The sequence below is a fragment of the Neoarius graeffei genome, chromosome 2 (genome assembly GCF_027579695.1).
Source record: "Neoarius graeffei isolate fNeoGra1 chromosome 2, fNeoGra1.pri, whole genome shotgun sequence".
Classification (NCBI taxonomy): domain Eukaryota; kingdom Metazoa; phylum Chordata; class Actinopteri; order Siluriformes; family Ariidae; genus Neoarius; species Neoarius graeffei.
Window position 1 is genome coordinate 107,097,766 of NC_083570.1, and position 23,028 is coordinate 107,120,793.

General features: G+C 40.1%; 1 protein-coding gene across 3 annotated transcripts in view; it reads right to left on the bottom strand.

Annotated features, from left to right (window-relative positions):
* Positions 1-21,499: 21,499 nt before the first annotated feature.
* Positions 21,500-23,028, bottom strand: part of n4bp3 (NEDD4 binding protein 3) — a 135,989-nt gene continuing 134,460 nt past the window's right edge. For all 3 annotated transcript variants that reach the window (XM_060911188.1, XM_060911194.1, XM_060911181.1), the window contains exons 5-6: positions 22,444-22,641; positions 21,500-22,351 (exon numbers count right to left, since the gene is read on the bottom strand). In XM_060911188.1, coding sequence (XP_060767171.1) covers positions 21,998-22,351; positions 22,444-22,641 — 552 coding nt within the window. In that variant the 3' untranslated portion in view covers positions 21,500-21,997. The remainder of the gene's footprint in view (positions 22,352-22,443; positions 22,642-23,028) is intronic.

Below are 23,028 nucleotides of genomic sequence, written 5' to 3' on the forward strand. Positions count from 1 at the left end.
CAACACTTGTGTTCCCTCGTTAAAAGATATTTATCCTAGCTAGATATTAGCTACACCAATTTTCTTAGATAGTTAGGATTCTTTCCATCTGGTACTAACTGAAGCTCCATGTAAGTATTTGTTATCTCCCTTAAACCCTGTAAATACATTTTCTAGCCATTTAAGAAATAAACTATGAAGAAATAAACTATGCTACAAGAATAATAGATTTAGATCACTACAAAAATTTCTGAGATATTACTAACCTGGAGTTTAGTAAAAATCCATTTTTAAAAAATCAAGATCTACAAAAACAAGCAGGGCAGGAAGGAACGTTAACATTCAATGGATATCAAAAGAGAGTGATTGATTGATTGTAAGGCCAAAACATTGTTCAAACAATAAGTGTCCATTTGAAACTGCAGTCTCTCGCTTTAGTCTGGGAGTCAGATTTTCAGATCGAATACTCTGTACGTTAATATAGTTTCATTGGATCGGAAAGAAAGGGGAAAAAATCACGCATCCAACCTGCATATAATGACTTTTTTTATTTAAAGTCTGGTGAACAAGATTCAAAATGTCCATGAGGACCCGATGTCGACCCTTGAGGTACGCCTTCTAAGCTATAAATACAAACGGCACGAACCTGTGATCATCTAGTGCATGTATGACGACACCTGAATTCAACATTGATTAGAGATGGCCTTGTCAGATATTTTAATGTTGAAATCCATCACTGAATTTAGTTCCAGTCTGGAGCAGAAACACCACAACTATAATCTCATCTCATTATCTCTAGCCGCTTTATCCTTCTACAGGGTCGCAGGCAAGCTGGAGCCTATCCCAGCTGACTATGGGCGAAAGGCGGGGTACACCCTGGACAAGTCGCCAGGTCATCACAGGACTGACACATAGACACAGACAACCATTCACACTCACACCTACGGTCAATTTAGAGTCAACAGTTAACCTAACCTGCATGTCTTTGGACTGTGGGGGAAACCGGAGCACCCGGAGGAAACCCACGCGGACACAGGGAGAACATGCAAACTCCACACAGAAAGGCCCTCGCCGGCCCCGGGGCTCAAACCCAGGACCTTCTTGCTGTGAGGCGACAGCGCTAACCACTACACCACCGTGCCGCCACAACTATAATCTCCACTATAATATTGTTTGGTCCTCACACTCGGAAATAAACGCATACAACTTAGGAATAGTCATAGAAGTTTTTTCCAAGTAGTAACACGTTATTCCGGGTCATACTGTACAGCTTGGACTTCAAAACAACCCATGTACACACTCCAGTGGTCGATCTAGCACGGATAAGTCACGGAATACAGAAATATAGTAAAAAAGGATCCAAAATACAGAGTGGTTATGGATTTTAATAGGGGTGCATCATGGACACTGATAATTTACGGATCGGTCATGGACGTTTCAGTATATTACAGACTGGTTACAGGTCTCATACGAATGATGCATCATGGATAAATTAAGAAGTCTAAATTCAAGTCAATTAAATATTTGGACTGCCAAAGTTCATATGCTTATTAATTTACTATTGATATTTCACAGAAAATATCACACATCCATGAATAAAAGATCTGTGCTTTGTGTTATATTTTTATTTTCTGTGAATTCCGTGACCTCATGATGGAACAAGGATGTACAAAGATGCCCGGGAAAAAATAGCACATGCTCAGACAACATCAGATGTAAACAATTCCCTGATTGGTCAGATGTTTTATTGGATCAGGTCCAGGCCTGGAAAAATCGCTCCAGAATCTCACTGATGCGGATAAACCCAGGCCTGGGCTATAGGGATCGGTATCAGTCTAGTGTGAGCACCGACCACATAAACTGCAGAGGACTGATTTTATTTATAGTTCTAGTTATTGTGGAACCGGGCCTTATGAGGAATAAAACCTGATGGGTTATTGGAAAATAATTAACCTTGGGTGTAAGAGCTGTTGATTTATTTAAATAGTATTGGCTGGCGTTGAGTGGTATATCAGATATATTCCATTCAGCTAACATGATATTGAATGAGTCGACGACGAGTGGCTGAGTAGAATATATCTGATATACCATGAAAAAAGCCATTATTATTATTATTAATATTATTATTATACACACACATTAGATGGAACAATTATAGATTTTACAAAAAGTTAAGAACAGGGCTGTAACTTACCAATACTGAATGCTGATTCTGATCGAATATAATTCAATGTTCTGTCAATCCAATGTACTGTACAAAGCCAAAGTTCTAACAATAAAAATGGTACGAGTCCAAAAAGCCTGAACAACAACCCAACTTGTATACAAGCTATATCCAGGTTGGCAGTTCAAGTTCAAAGTTACTTTTGGTCGGAGTTGATTGTTACATTGCAGTTGTTCAAAACAAAAGGGTTTTACTGAGTGAAGTCCACGAGTGAAGTCCTCTTGTAAAAGTCTCCATCACTTTTCCTCATCTCCAAGTAGAACTTTTGACAACATTTCCGCAATTGCTCTCTTTTCCAGTTTTTCGGTGTCTGTTGGGATGGTTTTCTCTTGTACCAGTGAGATTTTGGTAGCCTTTTGGGTGTCCAGCGCGTCTGTCTCTTTAAATCTTCTGCTTTTAATGACGCAAACCCCTCGGCCATGTTTGTGTACAAATTGTCAGTCATTCGCTAGCACGGAAGTTTTACATCTCCGTGTCTCTTTTCCAGTTTTTCGATGTCCATTGGTATGTTTTTCTCTTGTAAATATGAGTGAAGATTATCGAATCAAGTTTTGGTAGACTTTCAGATGTTAAACAGGTCTTTTAGTTTCAGTTTACTTATTTAGTGCTTAAACCGAGCACTGAATTAACCCCGTCTTCTCTCTCTACTGGCCGATAAAGAAATGATTGTCTGCGCAGCAGAAAAGTTTTGTCATCGACTCTTCGCACGAGCTCTGAAGTGAGACATCATGTCTTGACAACGTGCAATATTGTAACAATATTGCATACTTATTTTCCATTGGGAAGAGTGGCATAAAACATGGAGGATAAGTGATATGATAATATTGCATGCCATCAATAAACCCACGAGAAGGGAATAGAATACATGTTTTTTTCAATGGAAAAAGTGGCCCATATGTATAATAATTTCTTATAATGCATGTCTCATGTTTTATCCCATACATTTTAAACTGTTAACTTTTTGATTTTTATTATTATGCTCCCAGCCCAACTTTAGTCGGCGGGGGCATCATGATTTCACTATGTCGTCCATCTGGAATGCTCACTTTTTTTTTTTTTTTTTTTTAACCGCTAAAATTGACCTACGTGTACCAAATTTAATTTTTAGGTCTATCTGGGTATGACCTAGTAGGAGTTCGAATGGTGGTGAGATTGACCTATATTTGACCTACGTTTTACTGGGTCCAAGGTCGGGGAATATGAACTCACATAACTTTTTGGTAGTTAATATCAATGCTCACCCACCAAATGTGGTATGTAGGTTTGCCTTGGCAAGATCTTACTTGATTTCGAATGCCGACGAGATTTGACCTACTTTTTACTGGGTCAAAGGTCAGGAAATAGGAACTCTTTGGTGGTGAGATTGATCTACAATCTTGTGAAAAAGAAAGTACACCCTCTTCCAGTTACATGGTTTTGCCAATGAAGACATAACAAAAAAATCATCTGAACCCTACAAGGTCCTAAAATTATGCAAATCTAACCTCGGGTGTAAAGCAACACACAACAGATTCCACCGTGTCATTTATTTATTTAACAAAAATTAAGTGAAAATGCAGAATCCATGTGTAATGTGTATGATTCAAGAGCTTGTAGAACCACCTTTTGCAGCAATAACTTGAAGCAATCGTTTTCTGTAGGATTTTATCAGTCTCGCATCGTTGTGGAGGAATTTTGGCCCGCTCTTCTTTACAACATTGCTTCAGTTCATTCATGTTTGAGGGCATTGGTTTATGCACAGCTCTCTTGAGGTCCCGCCACAGCATTTCAATTGGGTTGAGATCTGGACTTTGACTTGGCCATTCCAACACCTTAATTCTTTTCTTGTTCAGCCATTCTGCTGTAGATTTGCTGGTGTGCTTGGGATCATTGTCCTGTTGCATGACCCAGTTGTGGCCAAGCTTTAGCTGTTGGACAGATGGCCTCAGATTTGCCTCTAGAATACTTTGGTATACAGAGGAGTTCATGGTTGACTCAATGACTGCAAGGCACCCAGGTCCTGTGGCTGCAAAACAAGCCCAAATCATCACCCCCTCCACCACCATGCTTGATGGTTGGTATGAGGTGTTTGTGCTGAGATGCTGTGTTTGGTATTCGCCAAACATTTCCACTTTGGTCTCATCTGTCCAAAGGACATTGCTCCAGAAAGCTTGTGGCTTGTTCAGATGCCTCTTTGCAAACCTAAGCCGTGCTGCCATGTTCTTTTTAGATAGAAGACACTTTCTTCTAGCAACCCTTCCAAACAAGCCATACTTGCGCAGTCTTTTTCTAATTGTACTGTCATGAACTTTAACATTTAACATGCTAACTGTGGCCTGTAGAGTCCTAGATGTAGTTCTTGGGTTTTTTGCAGTTTCTCTGAGCATTGCACGGTCTGACCTTGGAGTAAATTTGCTGAGACATCCACTCCTGGGAAGATTGGCAACTGTCTTGAACGTTTTCCACTTCTGAATAATCTTTCAGAATGAAGGATTTGAAATTGTGTGGAAATGGCCTTATAACCCTTTCCAGACTGATGTGCAGCAACAATTGCTTCTCTAAGATCATTGCTGATGTCTTTCCTCCTTGGCATTGTGTTGAGATGCACCTGAGTGCTCCAGACCAGCAAACTGCCAAAACTACTTCTTTTTAAGAGGTGGCCACATTTGCTGATGATCAATTAATCAAATTCATTTGATCAGCAACACCTGGCTGCTAATTGCCTTCATAATTTCTATGGAAGCAGTAAGGGTGTACTTAATTTTTCACACACTGCTACTGCATTTTTGGCTTACTTTGTGTTAAATAAATAATGATGGTGAATATGTTGTGTAATTGGTCATCTGAGGTTGTATTTGCCTAATTTTAAGACCTGTTAAGGACCAGATGATTTATGATGATGTCCGGACACTTAAAACCAAGACTTGAAAGAGGGTGTGCTTTCTTTTTCACATGACTGTATATTTAACCTACTTTTAATTGGGTCAAGTGGCCTGTTCAACATTTTGATGTACAATGGTGCTTGAAAACTTGTGAACCCTTTAGAATTTTCTATATTTCTGCATAAATATGACCGAAAACATCAGATTTTCACACAAGTCCTAAAAGTAGATAAAGAGAACCCAGTTAAACAAATGAGACAAAAATATTATACTTGGTCATTTATTTATTGAGGAAAATTATCCGATATTACATATCTGTGAGTGGCAAAAGTATGTGAACCTCTAGGATTAGCAGTTAATTTGAAGGTGAAATTAGAGTCAGGTGTTTTCAATCAATGGGATGACAATCAGGTGCGAGTGGGCACCCTGTTTTATTTAAAGAACGGGGATTTATCAAAGTCTGATCTTCACAACATATGTTTGTGGAAAGGTTTCATGGCATGAACAAAGGAGACTCCTGAGGACTTCAGAAAAAGCATTGTTGATGCTCATCAGGCTGGAAAAGGTTACAAAATCATCTCGAAAGAGTTTGGACTCCACCAATCCACAGTCAGACAGATTGTGTACAAATGGAGGAAATTCAAGACCATTGTTACCCTCCCCAGGAGTGGTTGACCAACAAAGATCACTCCAAGAGCAAGGCATGTAATAGTCGGCGAGGTCACAAAGGACCCCAGGGTAACTTCTAAGCAACTGAAGGCCTCTCTCACATTGGTTAATGTTTGAGTTCACCATCAGGAGAACACTGAACAACAATGGTGTGCATGGCAGGGTTGCAAAGAGAAAGCCACTGCTCTCCAAAAAGAACCTTGCTGCTCATCTGCAGTTTGCTAAAGATCATGTGGACAAGCCAGAAGGCTATTGGAAAAATGTGTTGTGGATGGATGAGACCAAAATAGAACTTTTTGGTTTAAATGAGAAGCATTATGTTTGGAGAAAGCAAAACACTGCATTCCAGCATAAGAACCTTATCCCATCTGTGAAACATGGTGGTGGTGGTAGTATCATGGTTTGGGCCTGTTTTGCTGCATCTGGGCCAGGACGGCTTGCCATCATTGATGGAACAATGAATCCTACCAGTGAATTCTAAAGGAAAATGTCAGGACATCTGTCCATGAACTGAATCTCGAGAGAAGGTGGGTCATGCAGCAAGACAATGACCCAAAGTACACAAGTCGTTCTACCAAAGAATGATTAAAGAAGAATAAAGTCAAAGTCCTGACCTTAATCCAATGGAAATGTTGTGGAAGGACCTGAAGCGAGCAGTTCATGTGAGGAAACCCACCAACATCCCAGAGTTGAAGCTGTTCTGTATGGAGGAATGGGCTAAAATTCCTCCAAGCCGGTGTGCAGGACTGATCAACAGTTCCTGGAAACATTTAGTTGCAGTTATTGCTGTACAAGGGGGTCACACCAGATACTGAAAGCAAAGGTTCACATACTTTTGCCACTCACAGATGTATGTAATATTGGATCATTTTCCTCAATAAATAAATGACCAAGTACAACCCCGATTCCAAAAAAGTCGGGACAAAGTACAAATTGTAAATAAAAATGGAATGCAATAATTTACAAATCTCAAACTGATATTGTATTCACAATAGAACATAGACAACATATCAAATGTCGAAAGTGAGACATTTTGAAATTTCATGCCAAATATTGGCTCATTTGAAATTTCATGACAGCAACACGTCTCAAAGTTGGGACAGGGGCAATAAGAGGCTGGAAAAGTTAAAGGTACAAAATAGGAACAGCTGGAGGACCAAATTGCAACTCGTTAGGTCAATTGGCAATAGGTCATTAACATGACTGGGTATAAAAAGAGCATCTTGGAGTGGCAGTGGCTCTCAGAAGTAAAGATGGGAAGAGGATCACCAATCCCCCTAATTCTGCGCTGAGAAATAGTGGAGCAATATCAGAAAGGAGTTCGACAGTGTAAAATTGCAAAGAGTTTGAACATATCATCATCTACAGTGCATAATATCATCAAAAGATTCAGAGAATCTGGAAGAATCTCTGTGCATAAGGGTCAAGGCCAGAAAACCATACTGGGTGCCCGTGATCTTTGGGCCCTTAGACGGCACTGCATCACATACAGACATGCTTCTGTATTGGAAATCACAAAAAGGGCTCAGGAATATTTCCAGAGAACATTATCTGTGAACACAATTCACCGTGCCATCTGCCGTTGCCAGGTAAAACTCTATAGTTCAAAGAAGCCGTATCTAAACACGATCCAGAAGCGCAGACGTCTTCTCTGGGCCAAGGCTCATTTAAAATGGACTGTGGCAAAGTGGAAAACTGTTCTGTGATCAGACGAATCAAAAATTTGAAGTTCTTTATGGAAATCAGGGACGCCGTGTCATTCGGACTAAAGAGGAGAAGGACGACCCAAGTTGTTATCAGCGCTCAGTTCAGAAGCCTGCATCTCTGATGGTATGGGGTTGCATTAGTGCGTGTGGCATGGGCAGCTTACACATCTGGAAAGACACCATCAATGCTGAAAGGTATATCCAGGTTCTAGAGCAACATATGCTCCCATCCAGACGACGTCTCTTTCAGGGAAGACCTTGCATTTTCCAACATGACAATGCCAAACCACATATTGCATCAATTACAGCATCATGGCTGCATAGAAGAAGGGTCCGGGTACTGAACTGGCCAGCCTGCAGTCCAGATCTTTCACCCATAGAAAACATTTGGCGCATCATAAAACGGAAGATACGACAAAAAAAGACCTAAGACAGTTGCGCAACTAGAATCCTACATTAGACAAGAATGGGTTAACATTCCTATCCCTAAACTTGAGCAACTTGTCTCCTCAGTCCCCAGACGTTTACAGACTGTTGTAAAGAGAAAAGGGGATGTCTCGCAGTGGGAAACATGGCCTTGTCCCAACTTTTTTGAGATGTGGTGTTGTCATGAAATTTAAAATCCCCTAATTTTTCTCTTTAAATGATACATTTTCTCAGTTTAAACATTTGATATGTCATCTGTGTTCTATTCTGAATAAAATATGGCATTTTGAAACTTCCACATCATTGCATTCCGTTTTTATTTACCATTTGTAAATAAAATTTGTAATTTGCAATTTGTACTTTGTCCCAACTTTTTTGGAATCGGGGTTGTATAATATTTTTGTCTCATTTGTTTAACTGGGTTCTCTTTATCTACTTGTGTGAAAATCTGATGATGTTTTGTCATATTTATGCAGAAATATAGAAAATTCTAAAGGGTTCACAAACTTTCAAGCACCACTGTACCGCCACATTAGTCCTAAGTCAGGATGTGTTTCAAAAGCAAAAGTTTGATTCAGCAATTTCTGCTCAGCCCTGGAGCATGTGTGTTCCTTTGCAAAATCCATTACGCTTATGGCCAGTTTTCTCGTTGTTCTTGGCCGTTCTCTTTTAGCCAAGCCTGACGAAACCGTATTATCTCTCATATTGACTCAAACATCAAAATTAAAGCAGGACATTTCTGCTTTCTTTCCTCCAACACATTCATGTGCCTCTGTAGGATTGCAGGATAGTCCTGCGTTAAAAGAGCCCTTCAGGCGAAAATGCTAATACAGCTCGTGTGGAAAAGTCTGAATGATTCCTCATGGATAATGCTGTGATGCAACTCCTGTTAATTTTCACTTATGAAGGTTTTGAGTCATGCATCCTTTTCACTCGGGGCTAAAAATAATCTGTGTCTGTACAAAGTACCAGCGCTGTTCTGAAGCCCAGACCTGCATCTGTCCTGCTGTTTGTCTTTTGATTTCCAGCCGTGTGACAGTCCACCCATGACTCATCACTTACCTACGCTGCACTTTGCTGAACCATGGAATGAAAATCAATACTGAGGTTTTTTTTTTTTTCTCCTTTTTTGCTTTAGTGCATTTAGCAGCAATCCTTATGACACAAGAGAAGAAGCCTGAATGCAGAGACCTGGCCTGGATGCTAAATTCCTGTAAATCAGGATTTTATTTATTTATTTTTTCGACGACTCCTGAGTTCTGACTCACTTTAATAGAAACCCACTGATCATGTGGTGTATTTTCAGACTATAAGTCACTCTGCTGAATGCAGACCCAACCTCCTTAAACGCTGTCTGCTTTGTGGGGGGAATGACTGAATAGAATGTACCAGGTGTTCTTATGTTCCGGAATCTTTGAGGAACTTTTTAGTATCTTCTAAAGAAGTTCCTGGAATCTTTCTTGAAGGTTCCAGAGTCAGTGAGGAAGGGTCTGAGAAACCTTTTAAAAAGCTTCTAGAATGTTTTGAAGATGGCACCTAATTTATTACCTCACTCAGGACGGAGTCCACCAGGGGACGAGGTATTGTTTCTGGTGGGGTTTGTTAATTTTGTTTTTTTTGTAAATGATGTTACGGGAAAACGGCTGGACCAATCTTCATGAAACTTTTCAGGATAGATGGACATTGGTTTCAAATAGAACCGTCAACATTTTGGGGGCCATCCAGTCAAGGCTTTTGTGGCTACTGGTTCATATAGAGGCGGTAGCCACTATGTCATCATGCTGTAAGAGTGTAACAGTTGTCCAGCACGGTGTGTTCTGATTGGCTGAGAGCAGCTGAGAATCAGAACCATGCTTATTGGCAAAGTATGTTCACACACAAGGTCACCAAAAAGGTCAAAATCATTTTTTCCTGATATCATCTTCCTTCATATTCATCACAAGTGCTACCGGGTGATGTTTGTTTTACCTGGCAGCACTTTTCTTTTTAAAAAGGAATGAGGTTCTCAAATCGATGAAGGTTCCAGGATGTTTTTGGAAAAAGGTTCTAGAAAGTTTTGTGGACAGCTCCTGAGCCTATGAGGAAGGTTCGAGAATGTATGTGTTTGTTTGTTTGTTTGTTTGAGGGAGTATCCTGATGGTGTGTGGTTTTTTTTTTTTTTAAAGAAAAAGGATCCAGAAACTGAGCGGCACGGTGGTGTAGTGGTTAGCGCTGTCTTCTCACAGCAAGACGGTCCGGGTTCGAGGCCCGTGGCCGGCCAGGGCCTTGTTCTTGCATGTTCTCCCCGTGTCCACGTGGGTTTCCTCCGGGTGCTCCGGTTTCCCCCACAGTCCAAAGACATGCAGGTTAGGTTAACTGGCGACTTGTCCAGGGTGTACCCCGCCTTTCGCCCGTAGTCAGCTGGGATAGGCTCCAGCTTGCCTGCGACCCTGTAGAACAGGATAAAGCAGCTAGAGATAATGAGATGAGTATCCAAAAACTTTAAGAAGGTTCTCAAATCTATGAGGAAGGTTCCAGAATGTTTTGTTGATAGCTCTTGAATCTGAGGAAGGTTCCAGAACGTTTTGAAGAAAGTTGTTGAATGTTATTTTGGAGAAGGTTCTGGAGTCTGTGAGGAAGTTTCTGAAATCTTTTTCAAAACAGTTCTAGAATCTTTAAGATCGCTCCTGATATTAAAATGTGTTTTTATAAATAAAGTGTGTGTGTGTGTGTACAACCCCGATTCCAAAACAGTTGGGACAAAGTACAAATTGTAAATAAAAACGGAATGCAATGATGTGGAAGTTTCAAAATGCCATATTTTATTCAGAATAGAACATAGATGACATATCAAATGTTTAAACTGAGAAAATGTATCATTTAAAGAGAAAAATTAGGTGATTTTAAATTTCATGACAACACCACATCTCAAAAAAGTTGGGACAAAGCCATGTTTCCCACTGTGAGACATCCCCTTTTCTCTTTACAACAGTCTGTAAACGTCTGGGGACTGAGGAGACAAGTTGCTCAAGTTTAGGGATAGGAATGTTAACCCATTCTTGTCTAATGTAGGATTCTAGTTGCTCAACTGTCTTAGGTCTTTTTTTGTCGTATCTTCCGTTTTATGACGCGCCAAATGTTTTCTATGGGTGAAAGATCTGGACTGCAGGCTGGCCAGTTCAGTACCCGGACCCTTCTTCTACGCAGCCATGATGCTGTAATTGATGCAGTATGTGGTTTGGCATTGTCATGTTGGAAAATGCAAGGTCTTCCCTGAAAGAGACGTCGTCTGGATGGGAGCATATGTTGCTCTAGAACCTGGATATACCTTTCAGCATTGATGGTTTCTTTCCAGATGTGTAAGCTGCCCATGCCACACGCACTAATGCAACCCCATACCATCAGAGATGCAGGCTTCTGAACTGAGCACTGATAACAACTTGGGTCGTCCTTCTCCTCTTTAGTCCGAATGACATGGCGTCCCTGATTTCCATAAAGAACTTCACATTTTGATTCGTCTGACCACAGAACAGTTTTCTACTTTGCCACAGTCCATTTTAAATGAGCCTTGGCCCAGAGAAGACGTCTGCGCTTCTGGATAATGTTTAGATGCGGCTTCTTCTTTGAACTATAGAGTTTTAGCTGACAACGGCGGATGGCACGGTGAATTGTGTTCACAGATAATGTTCTCTGGAAATATTCCTGAGCCCATTTTGTGATTTCCAATACGGAAGCATGCCTGTATGTGATGCAGTGCCGTCTAAGGGCCCGAAGATCACGGGCACCCAGTATGGTTTTCCGTCCTTGACCCTTACGCACAGAGATTCTTCCAGATTCTCTGAATCTTTTGATGATATTATGCACTGTAGATATGTTCAAACTCTCTGCAATTTTACACTGTCGAACTCCTTTCTGATATTGCTCCACTATTTGTCGGCGCAGAATTAGGTGGGGTTTACATTAGACCGTATCAGCGGATCATCAGATTAGCGTTTTTAAAACGATTAACATGCACACAGCAACACCAATACACGATTCGCCTGCACACAGCAACGCCAATACACGGATACGCTCGGCTCCGCAGGCATCCTGCGCTCCAAATCACTCCGCCCTGAACAGCGAGTGCCCTCTGGAGGGTGCGCACTCCGGCCCTGCGCAGCTCACAGAGCGCGCGAGTGAAGTGCACGAGCAGTAATTCGGGACTGAGCCACTGTGTGTGTGATCCCAGTGCATATCGGGTATGCGCGTCACTTACCACTTGCAAGTGGAAGGATGGCAAGCCTAAAGACAATCATAACTACACAATGGGCAGTATTTGCATCAGTATTTGCAGTATTTTCATACTTTTATACTCTTTAATGAAAGGTGATATAAGGCGCAAGTCCGTGCCGTTTTTCAGCAGTCGCGTCACATGACCAACGCCAGCGAATCAGGAAGGTGGATGTCACAGTGACGTTGTCCAATGACGACGCCAGCTAGAGCTCAGCACAGTGTATCCGCGTATTCTCAATGTTTACACAGCACCGGACCAGACACGATCTAGATTGAATACGTGGACGCTGGCGGATTCCCGTTTCCCGGCGTTTTAATGTAAACGGACAGTGCATCCGCGAAGAAAATGAGACAGATACGGTCTAATGTAAACTTGGCCTTGGGGGGATTGGTGATCCTCTTCCCATCTTTACTTCTGAGAGCCGCTGCCACTCCAAGATGCCCAGTCATGTTAATGACCTATTGCCAATTGACCTAATGAGTTGCAATTTGGTCCTCCAGCTGTTCCTTTTTTGTATCTTTTAACTTTTCCAGCCTCTTGTTGCCCCTGTCCCAATTTTTTTGAGATGTGTTGCTGTCATGAAATTTCAAATGTCTCACTTTCGACATTTGATATGTTGTCTATGTTCTATTGTGAATACAATATCAGTTTTTGAGAATTGTAAATTATTGCATTCTGTTTTTATTTACAATTTGTACTTTGTCCTAACTTTTTTGGAATCAGGGTTGTGTGTGTATATATATATACTAGTGCACCTCAAAAAATTATAATATTGTGAAAAAGTTCAATATTTTCCATCATTTATTTAAGAAAGTGAAAATATGTTATAGACTCATTACACAAACTAATGTTTCAAGCATTTTTCTATTTTAATTTTAATCAGTATGGCATACAGTACAAAAACAAAACAAAAAATCTCAAAATATTAGAAATTTCATTTCGAGTTTGAGTAAAACAGTATGAACACAGTGTATCTCTCGGTCTAGTTCAGTACACACAACCACAATCATGGGGAAGACTGCTGACTTGACTGTTGTCCAGAAGATGATCACTGATGCCCTCCACAAGGAGGGTAAGCCACAAAAGGTCATTGCTGAAAAGGGTGGCTGGAAAAGGTGCACAAGCAACAGGGATGGCCGCAGTCTTGAGAGGATTGTCAAGAAAAGTTGATTCAAGAACTTGTGAGAGCTTCACAAGGAGGACTGAGGCTGGTGTCAAGACCCATCACGAACAGACATCTTCAAGAAAGGGGATACAACTTTCACATTCCTAATATCAAGCTACTCCTGAGCCAGAGACAATGTCAGAAGTGTCTTATCTGGGCTAAGGAGAGAAAGAAATGGACTGTTGCTCAGTGGTCCAAAGTCCTCTTTTCAGATGAAAGTACATTTTGCATTTAATTTGGAAATCACGGTTCTAGAGTCTGGAGGAAGAGTGGAGAGGCACAGAATCCAAGGTGTTTGAAGCCCAGCGTGAAGTTTCCACAGTCTGTGATGATTTGGGGTGCCATGTCATCTGCTGGTGTTGGTCCACTGTATTTTATCAAGTCCAAAGTCAACACAGCCATCTACCAGGAGATTTTAGAGCACTTCATGCTTCCATCTGCTGACGAGCTTTTTGGAGATGCTGATTTCCTTTTCCAGCAGGACTTAGCACCTACCCACAGTGCCAAAACTACTACCAAATGGTTTGCTGACCATGATATTACTGTTTGATTGGCCAGCCAACTTGCTTGACCTGAACCCCTTAGAGAATCTATGGGGTATTATCAAGAGGAAGATGAGAAACACCCGACCCAAAAATACAGATACACTGAAGGCCACTATCAAAGCAACCTGGGCTTCAATAACACCTCAGCAGTGCCACAGGCTGATCACCTCCATGCCACACCGCATTGATACAGTAATTCATGGTAAAGGAGCCCCAACCAAGTACTGAGTGTATAAATGAATATACTTTTCAGAAGTTGGACATTTCTATATTGTAAATCCTTTTTTTGATTGCTCTTAGGGAATATTCTAATAATTTGAGATACTGGATTTCTGATTTTCATGAGCTATAAGCCATAATCATCAAAATTTAAAATAAAAAAGGCCTTAAATATTTCACTTTTCATGTCATGAATATAGAATATAAGAAAGTTTACCTTCTAAATTATGAAAAAAATTTAACTTTTTTTTAATGGTATTCTAATTTTTTGTGATTACACTAGTGTGTGTACACACAGTGGTGCTTGAAAGTTTGTGAACCCTTTAGAATTTTCTATATTTCTGCATAAATATGACCGAAAACATCAGATTTTCACACAAGTCCTAAAAGCAGATGAAGAGAACCCAGTTAAACAAATGAGACACAAATATTATACTTGGTCATTTATTTATTGAGGAAAATTATCCAATATTACATATCTGTGAGTGGCAAAAGTATGTGAACCTCTAGGATTAGCAGTTAATTTGAAGGTGAAATTAGAGTCAGGTGTTTTCAATCAATGGGATGACAATCAGGTGTGAGTGGGCACCCTGTTTTATTTAAAGAACAGGGATCTATCAAAGTCTGATCTTCACAACACGTTTGTGGAAGTGTATCATGGCATGAACAAAGGAGACTTCTGAGGACTTCAGAAAAAGCGTTGTTGATGCTCATCAGGCTGGAAAAGATTACAAAACCATCTCTAAAGAACTCCACCAATCCAGACAGATTGTGTACAAATGGAGGAAATTCAAGACCATTGTTACCCTCCCCAGGAGTGGTCGACCAACAAAGATCACTCCAAGAGCAAGGCGTGTAATAGTCGGCGAAGTCACAAAGGACCCCAGGGTAACTTCTAAGTAACTGAAGGCCTCTCTCACATTGGCTAATGTTAATGTTCATGAGTTCACCATCAGGGGAACACTGAACAGCAATGGTGTGCATGGCAGGGTTGCAAAGAGAAAGCCACTGCTCTTCAAAAAGAACATTGCTGCTCATCTGCAGTTTGCTAAAGATCACGTGGACAAGCCAGAAGGCTATTGGAAAAATGTTTTGTGGATGGATGAGACCAAACTAGAACTTTTTGGTTTAAATGAGAAGCATTATGTTTGGAGAAAGCAAAACACTGCATTCCAGCATAAGAAGCTTATCCCATCTGTGAAACATGGTGGTGGTAGTATCATGGTTTGGGTCTGTTTTGCTGCATCTGGGCCAGGACGGCTTGCTATCATTGAGGGAACAATGAATTCTACCAGTGAATTCTAAAGGAAAATGTCAGGACATCTGTCCATGAATTGAATCTCAAGAGAAGGTGGGTCATGCAGCAAGACAACAACCCTAAGCACACAAGTTGTTCTACCAAAGAATGGCTAAAGAAGAATAAAGTTAATGTTTTGGAATGGCCAAGTCAAAGTCCTGACCTTAATCCAATGGAAATGCTGTGGAAGGACCTGAAGTGAGCAGTTCATGTGAGGAAACCCACCAACATCCCAGAGTTGAATCTGTTCTGTACGGAGGAATGGGCTAAAATTCCTCCAAGCTGGTGTGCAAGACTTTTATCAACAGCTACCGGAAATATTTATGCCATTATTGCTGTACAAGGGGGTCACACCAGATACTGAAAGCAAAGGTTCACATACTTTTGCTAATTACAGATATGTAATATTGGATCACTTTCCTCAATCAATAAATGACCAAGTATAATATTTTTGTCTCATTTGTTTAACTGGGTTCTCTTTATCTACTTTTAGGACTTGTGTGAAAATCGGATGATGTTTTAGGTCATATTTATGCAGAAATGTAGAAAATTCTAAAGGGTTAAACTTTCAAGCACCACTGTGTGTGCGCTTTTTATATATATAAAACATATATATATATATATATATATATATATATATATATGCATTTTATTTATATATATATATATATATATATATATATATATATAAATAAAATGCGCATATATATATATATATATATATAAATAAAATGCGCATATATATATAAATAAAATGCGCATATATATATAAATAAAATGCGCATATATATATATAAATAAAATGCGCATATATATAAATAAATAAAATGCGCATATATATATAAATAAAATGCGCATATATATAAATAAAATGCGCATATATATAAATAAATAAAATGCGCATATATATATATATATATATATATATATGCGCATTTTATTTATATATATATGCGCATTTTATTTATATATATATATATATATATATATATATATGCATTTTATTTATATATATGCGCATTTTATTTATATATATATGCGCATTTTATTTATATATATATGCGCATTTTATTTATATATATGCGCATTTTATTTATATATATGCGCATTTTATTTATATATATGCGCATTTTATTTATATATATATATATATATATATAAAATATATACACACACACACAAAAGAGAGAGAGAGAGAGAGAGAGAGGAAAAAAATTCTCTGTCAGCCAACAACCAGTCTGTCCAAAAGGATCCAAAGGATACCACGGGTCCCAGCAGTGTAGATATAGATAATGTAGAATAGAAAAATTTAAATCGGACACCCAACTTTTGAACATTTATTAAAAATTTATTGTCGACAAACGTTTCGGCCTTCAGCCTTCTTCAGTGTCTCAAAAAAAAAAAAAACATGGTGCTATGGGCGTGGTCTTATATATACACAAATTTGTGAATTCTATACACTTCAAAATAAAAGACAGAAAAATAAACTATTAATTACACAATTTAATTCAATATTAAAATTTATTAAAAAGAATGCGATTTTTAGATTTATATTCTTTGCTTGTTTAACCCATAAGGGGCTAAAGTAAACAATTGCGACATCCAGTACGCTTCCCTATTTATAAATCGCATTGTTTTTAATAAATTTTAATAATATTGAATTATTAAATTGTGTAATTAATAGTTTATTTTTTCTTTGTCTTTATCAACACCATCTACGGTTCTTGCAAGATTGTATTTCTAGGAACATTGTTCCTTCAGGACTTTTAATGTGCTGCAACCTTAATTTGGTTTGCCACGATGAGCGCTTAAAGCAATTTTGTGAACAGCAGACTTTTCAGTCATCCAGCATTATTCGCCGTGAGGTTTGGGGCGCGGTCAAGATAGAAGTTTCAAGATTACAGAGCCTACTGCAAGAGACACGAAAAGAAGCTTTTCAGAGCATCGACTACAACACAGCACTCAGTATTTGGCATGGGATTCGTATCAAGATTCGGAAGTTACAGGACCATCTGAGGAATAAGGAGAAAACCAAATTGGCTAAAGCCATTTCATTTAAACATACAACTACAGTTTTGGACGAGGGTGGAAGGTTACGTGGAACTGGCTGTGGAGCGAAGAGAAAGGCTCGACGTTTCAGACTGAGGAAAAGGCGTAGATCGAAGAAGCGAGTAGGGAGGTTCTATTACGCAGACTCGGCACAGGAGAGGAGCGCTACTCTTGAGTTGGGGTCGGAAGACAAATTGGATCTGGAAGCAATTAACTTGAGTGAGAAGCCGCTGACGGAAGAACAAGCGAAGTTGTTACGAAAGGGTCCAGCATTCTGCCCTACTCCGAAGGATGTCAACTGGCTCAAGGTCCAGGAGGACTAGGACAACTTTGAAAGGAGGATGAGGTTGAAAGTGTTCCTTCACAATAAAGAAAAGGAAAGTGCAGACCCTGAGGATGTTCACACTAAGGAGTTCCCAGTTCCTAAGAAGAGCACGTGAAATCCACCTACCTCCAGTCATCCTGAGCTGGAACTCATCCTCGCTAAAGTCAAGGACGGTATATTTAATCCTAAGAACTTTAGAAAACCTAAGGACAATCTATCTAAGGGAGCACGATTAGCGCTAAATGAACTCAAATTGGATAACCATAGAATTTATTCGGATACAAGATAAAGGTTCTAGGTTCGTAATGCTTGATAAGTCTGAATATTCTCGTAAGATGCTGGGACAATTACAGAATCCCCTTCATTATAAGGAGCTTAATTTCAATCCTACAGATCTACATTTAAGGAAGGTTAAAGAATGGGGGGAGAAATGGCACGGTGAAGGCCAGATTAGTCTTGATATAGCCCAGCGGGTTATAGACATCAAGGCCAAACCAGGTGTGGCCTTCGGTAATGTTAAAACCCATAAACCGGATAACCCACCACGTCTTATTACTTCGTGCTGTGGCACGGCTATAGAGAGACTATCTGCCTTTACCGAGTTCCATTTGAAGCATCTTGCCCAAGGGCTACCATCATTTGTTAAGGATACTACTGATTTGCTTAACAAAATTGAAAATATCAATAAGGCAGGTCCTTTTCCCTCAGATACCCTACTAGTATCATGGGATGTAATTTCTATGTTCCCCAATTTCGACAATACATTAGGTTTAACTGCGGTTAGGAAAGCCCTTGATTCTAGAACAGTCCTGCAGCCCTCTACGGAATGCCTTTTGGAAGCAGTAGAAATTTGCCTTTTACACAATAACTCACAATTTGGTCAGTTTAATTTTTTGCAATGCATGGGTACTGCTATGGGCCCCAAGAACGCCTGCAGCTGTGCGGATATAGCTATGGGTGAGATCGATAACCTAGCTAAAAATGGTTATGCGATCAAACCCTTGCTTTGGCTGCACTATAGAGATGACATAGTCGACATCTGGGTGCACGGTCAGGATAAATTACATGAATTTACGGATTACATTACCGGGTTGTACCCTACCATCAAATTTGAATTGTTTTTTTCTGAGCAAAAGCTCAACGTATTAGACCTGACCCTGCACCTAGTTGATGGTTTCGTTCAGACAGATGTCTATTCGAAACCTACCAACAGTCACCTCTATCTCCCCCCCACTAGTCATCACCCTGAGCACTGCAAGCGCGCCATCCCCTATAGCGTTGCGTTGCATCTCAAACGTAACTGTTCTAATGAGGGCTTTCTTAACCGCAGAAATTCAGAATACAAGAAGTATTTAGTAGATCAAGGCTATGACCCTAACCTGGTCTCTGGTAAATTTGATCAAGTAGCTTCTCTCCCTAGGAGTGAGTTACTTAAGCCTGGGGCAATTAAGCCTGAGCGTAAGGTTACGCCCTTGGTTGTTGACTTTAACCCTAACCTTCCAGATATTGGTAAGATTTTGGGGAACAATCTCAGCTTTTTGCATTCCTCTAATGCAAGAAGTATTTCCAGAGGGTAGTATTATTTCGGCTTTTAGAAGGCCAAAAAAATCTTAAGGATATTCTGGCGCCTTCTAAACTCAAGCGTGGTGACACAGAAGTCAATAATCAAGGGCGTGAACAAGGTTGCTTTAGGTGTAGCAAAAAATGCGATTTATGTAATAACTTTTTCGCAGAGTCAAATTTTTTTGTCAGCTCCATAACCGGAAGGAAATACAAAATTCGCCAACATCTTTCTTGTACTTCCTGCAATACAGTATATTTAGCAACTTGCCGTAAATGTAATCTCCAATATGTTGGCTCTTGTAATACGGAGTTTAAAGTACGTTTTCGTAACCATAAATCTAGTATGAAAAACAACAAAAAACATGTGAAGTAGCCAAAGATTTTAAATCAGTCTCCCCATAATTTGAATGATTTTGAATTCATTTGTATAGAAACAATAGTTAACGCTGGTCAAGATAGTTTTAGACAACGTGCTTCTAAATAGGGAAGCGTACTGGATGTCGCAATTGTTTACTTTAGCCCCTTATGGGTTAAACAAGCGAAAAGAATATAAATCTAAAAATCGCATTCTTTTTAATAAATTTTAATAATATTGAATTATTAAATTGTGTAATTAATAGTTTATTTTTTCTTTGTCTTTTATTTTAAAGTGTATAGAACTCAATTTGTGTATATAAGACCACGCCCATAGCACCATGTTGTTTTTTTGACACTGAAGAAGGCTGAAGGCCGAAACGTTTGTCGAGAATAAATTAATAAATGTTCAAAAGTTGGGTGTCAGAGTGAAATTTTTCTATTGTACATTATATATGTATACACACACACACACACACACACACACACACACACACACACGTGTGTATATATACACACATACATACATACATATATATAAACATATATATAAACATATATATACACACACACTATATATATATATATTTTATATAATGTGTGTGTATATAAAAAAAAAAATCTTCTCACCCCCAGCGGGGGGGGTGGTATCCATGTCATCCTCAAGCTCAGGTCCTCTACCAGAGGCCTGGGAGTTTGAGGGTTCTGCGCAGTATCTTCGATGTTCCTAGTACTGCACTCTTCTGGAATGAGGCTTCAGATGTTGTTCCTGGGATTTGCTGGAGCCACTCTCCCAGTTTGGGGGTTACTGCCCCAAGTGCCCCCACTACCACGGGGACCACGCAACCCTTGACCTTCCACATCCGTTCCAGCTGCTCTTTCAACCCTTGATACTTCTCAAGTTTCTCACGTTCCTTCTTTTTGATGTTGGCGTCAGCTGGGATCGCCACATCTATCACCACCACCCTCTTCTGCTCTTTGTCCACCACCACTATGTCCGGTTGGTTAGCCAGGATCTGTTTGTCAGTCTGGAAGCTGAAGTCCCACAGAACCTTGGCCCTGTTGTTCTCAGCCACCTTCTGTGGTATGGCCCATTGGGACTTGGGTACTTCTATTCCATACTGGTTGCAGATGTTCCTGTATACTATCCCAGCCACTTGGTTGTGCCTCTCCATGTACGCTGATCCAGCTAGCATCTTACACCCTGCTACTATGTGCTGGACTGTTTCAGGGGCTTCTTTGCACAGTCTGCATCCTGGGTCTGATCTACTCTGGTTGATCCTGGCCTCTATGGCTCTTGTGCTTATGGCCTGTTCTTGTGCTGCCATGATTAGTGCCTCTGTGCTGTCTGTCAGTCCTGCATTATCCAGCCACTGGTAGGATATATATATATATATATATATATATATACACACACACACTTTTTTTAAACCTTCAGAAGCTGAGGTTCTCCATTTTATGAATAAGGTTCCAGAATCTTGTGGAAAAAGGTTCCAGGATGTTTGGGAGAAGGTTCCTACTTTTTGGATCCAGAATCTATCGAAGGTTCTAGAATGTTTTGTAGACAGATCCTGAATCAATGAGGATGGTTCCAAAACCTTTTTTTGGGGGGGGGGGAAGAGATCCAGAATGTTTTGAAGAAAGCTGTTGAATGTTTTGGAGAAGTCTCCTGAATCTGAGGAAGATTTTGAAGATACTAAATCCTTGATGTTCCTTGAATTTTCAGAATTATTTTTGAAGTCGTGTTGACGTTAATAAGCTTGTGGTTCTGCTTCAAACTACTTGTTGTACAGTTCTACGTGTTTCTCCAAGAACATCAAGGTAAAGAACCTGATGATAATTGAATTTTAATGGACAGAGTCGTGTTTAGTCATGATGATTTTATTGCATCAGCTAACGGATATCTGGCACATGACGTGTTTATCCAGGATATTAGTGATACTTTGAGGAAATTTACATATTTTATTCCAACGAATGTGTCAGTCTGATTCCCTTTTCAAATCACAATGTACATCAAACCTCCTCCTGTGCTAGAACAAACCCAGATCGAAGAGGACTTTTGTCTGAAAAAACTATGGTAGAAATATATGAAATAAAACATTGTGAATGGAACGCAAGTGTTAAGTCTTCTGAGAGGATGTTAAAAGAAAATGAAATCCCTTTTTAAAAAAGCAGAATCCTCTGGCACACACCCCATTTGTGGAATAATCGTTCGTATTTTGTTTCACAAACAAAACATTCGTATAGATATAAATATTTTAAGAAAATGTTGCTTTTATAGTTTCACTCTTTTAGAGTCTTTTGTACATTTTCTTGATATACACATTATACACACTTGCTGTATACTACACGTATACACAGGTTCAGATTTCAGAAGACTCGATCCTTTCAATCCAGGGAAGACCTGAGGGCTCTGCTGGAGCCCCGCCCACCACAGCTCCAGCCCCACCTCCTCGGAGCTGCTGCAGTTCTCTTTCCAGGCTCTCGTTTTTGTGAAACATCTCCAGGTAGCTGGCCTGCAGCTCTCTCTGATAGCGAAGCACCTTCTGCTTCTCCAGCTGCCACGTGCTGCGCTCCGCCTCGAAGGCTGAGGCCTGCGCTTCGCTCTGACGCCGCTCCAGCAGCAGCTCGGCACGGAGACGGTCCTCTGTGGCGCTGCTCGTCCCGCCATCTTCGCCGGGGGTCTGGTGGGAGGACAGGTTCTGCAGTGACTTCCCCTGCAAAAAAGTGAGATGTTTTCAGAGAAGAATGAAATGAGAACCATCATCATGGTATTCTAAGAGTCCACATCATTCCCAACCACTCTTACCAGGGAATGCTTGCGACGTGCGGCCTGGAGCGCCACCTGCAGCATGTCCAGCTGGCTGTCTTTGGTGCACAGCTCATGACGAGTCTCACGCAGCTGCGTCTTCAGCAGGAAAATCTCACTGAGCTTCTGAGTCACCTCGGCCTGCGAGTGTTTGAGCTGCTGCTTCAGCAGGGCGATCTCGCCTGCCTTCTGACACACCTATACACAAGCGTGTTCATCATGTAAATACTTTCCATCATCCATCCAGGCATTATGAACATCAAACCCACGGCAAGTAAGAATGAAGCTAAGATGAGGTCTTGATCTACAGTGGTGCTTGAAAGTTAATTGAGAACCCTTTATAATTTTCTATATTTCTGCATAAATATGACCTAAAGCATCATCAGATTTTCACACAAGTCCTAAAAGTAGATAAAGAGAACCCAGTTAAACAAATGAGACAAAAATATTATCCTTGGTCATTTATTTATTGAGGAAAATGATCCAATATTGCATATCTGTGAGTGGCAAAAGTATGTGAACCTTTGCTTTCAGTATCTGGTGTGACCCCCTTGTGCAGCAATAACTGCAACTAAACGTTTGCAG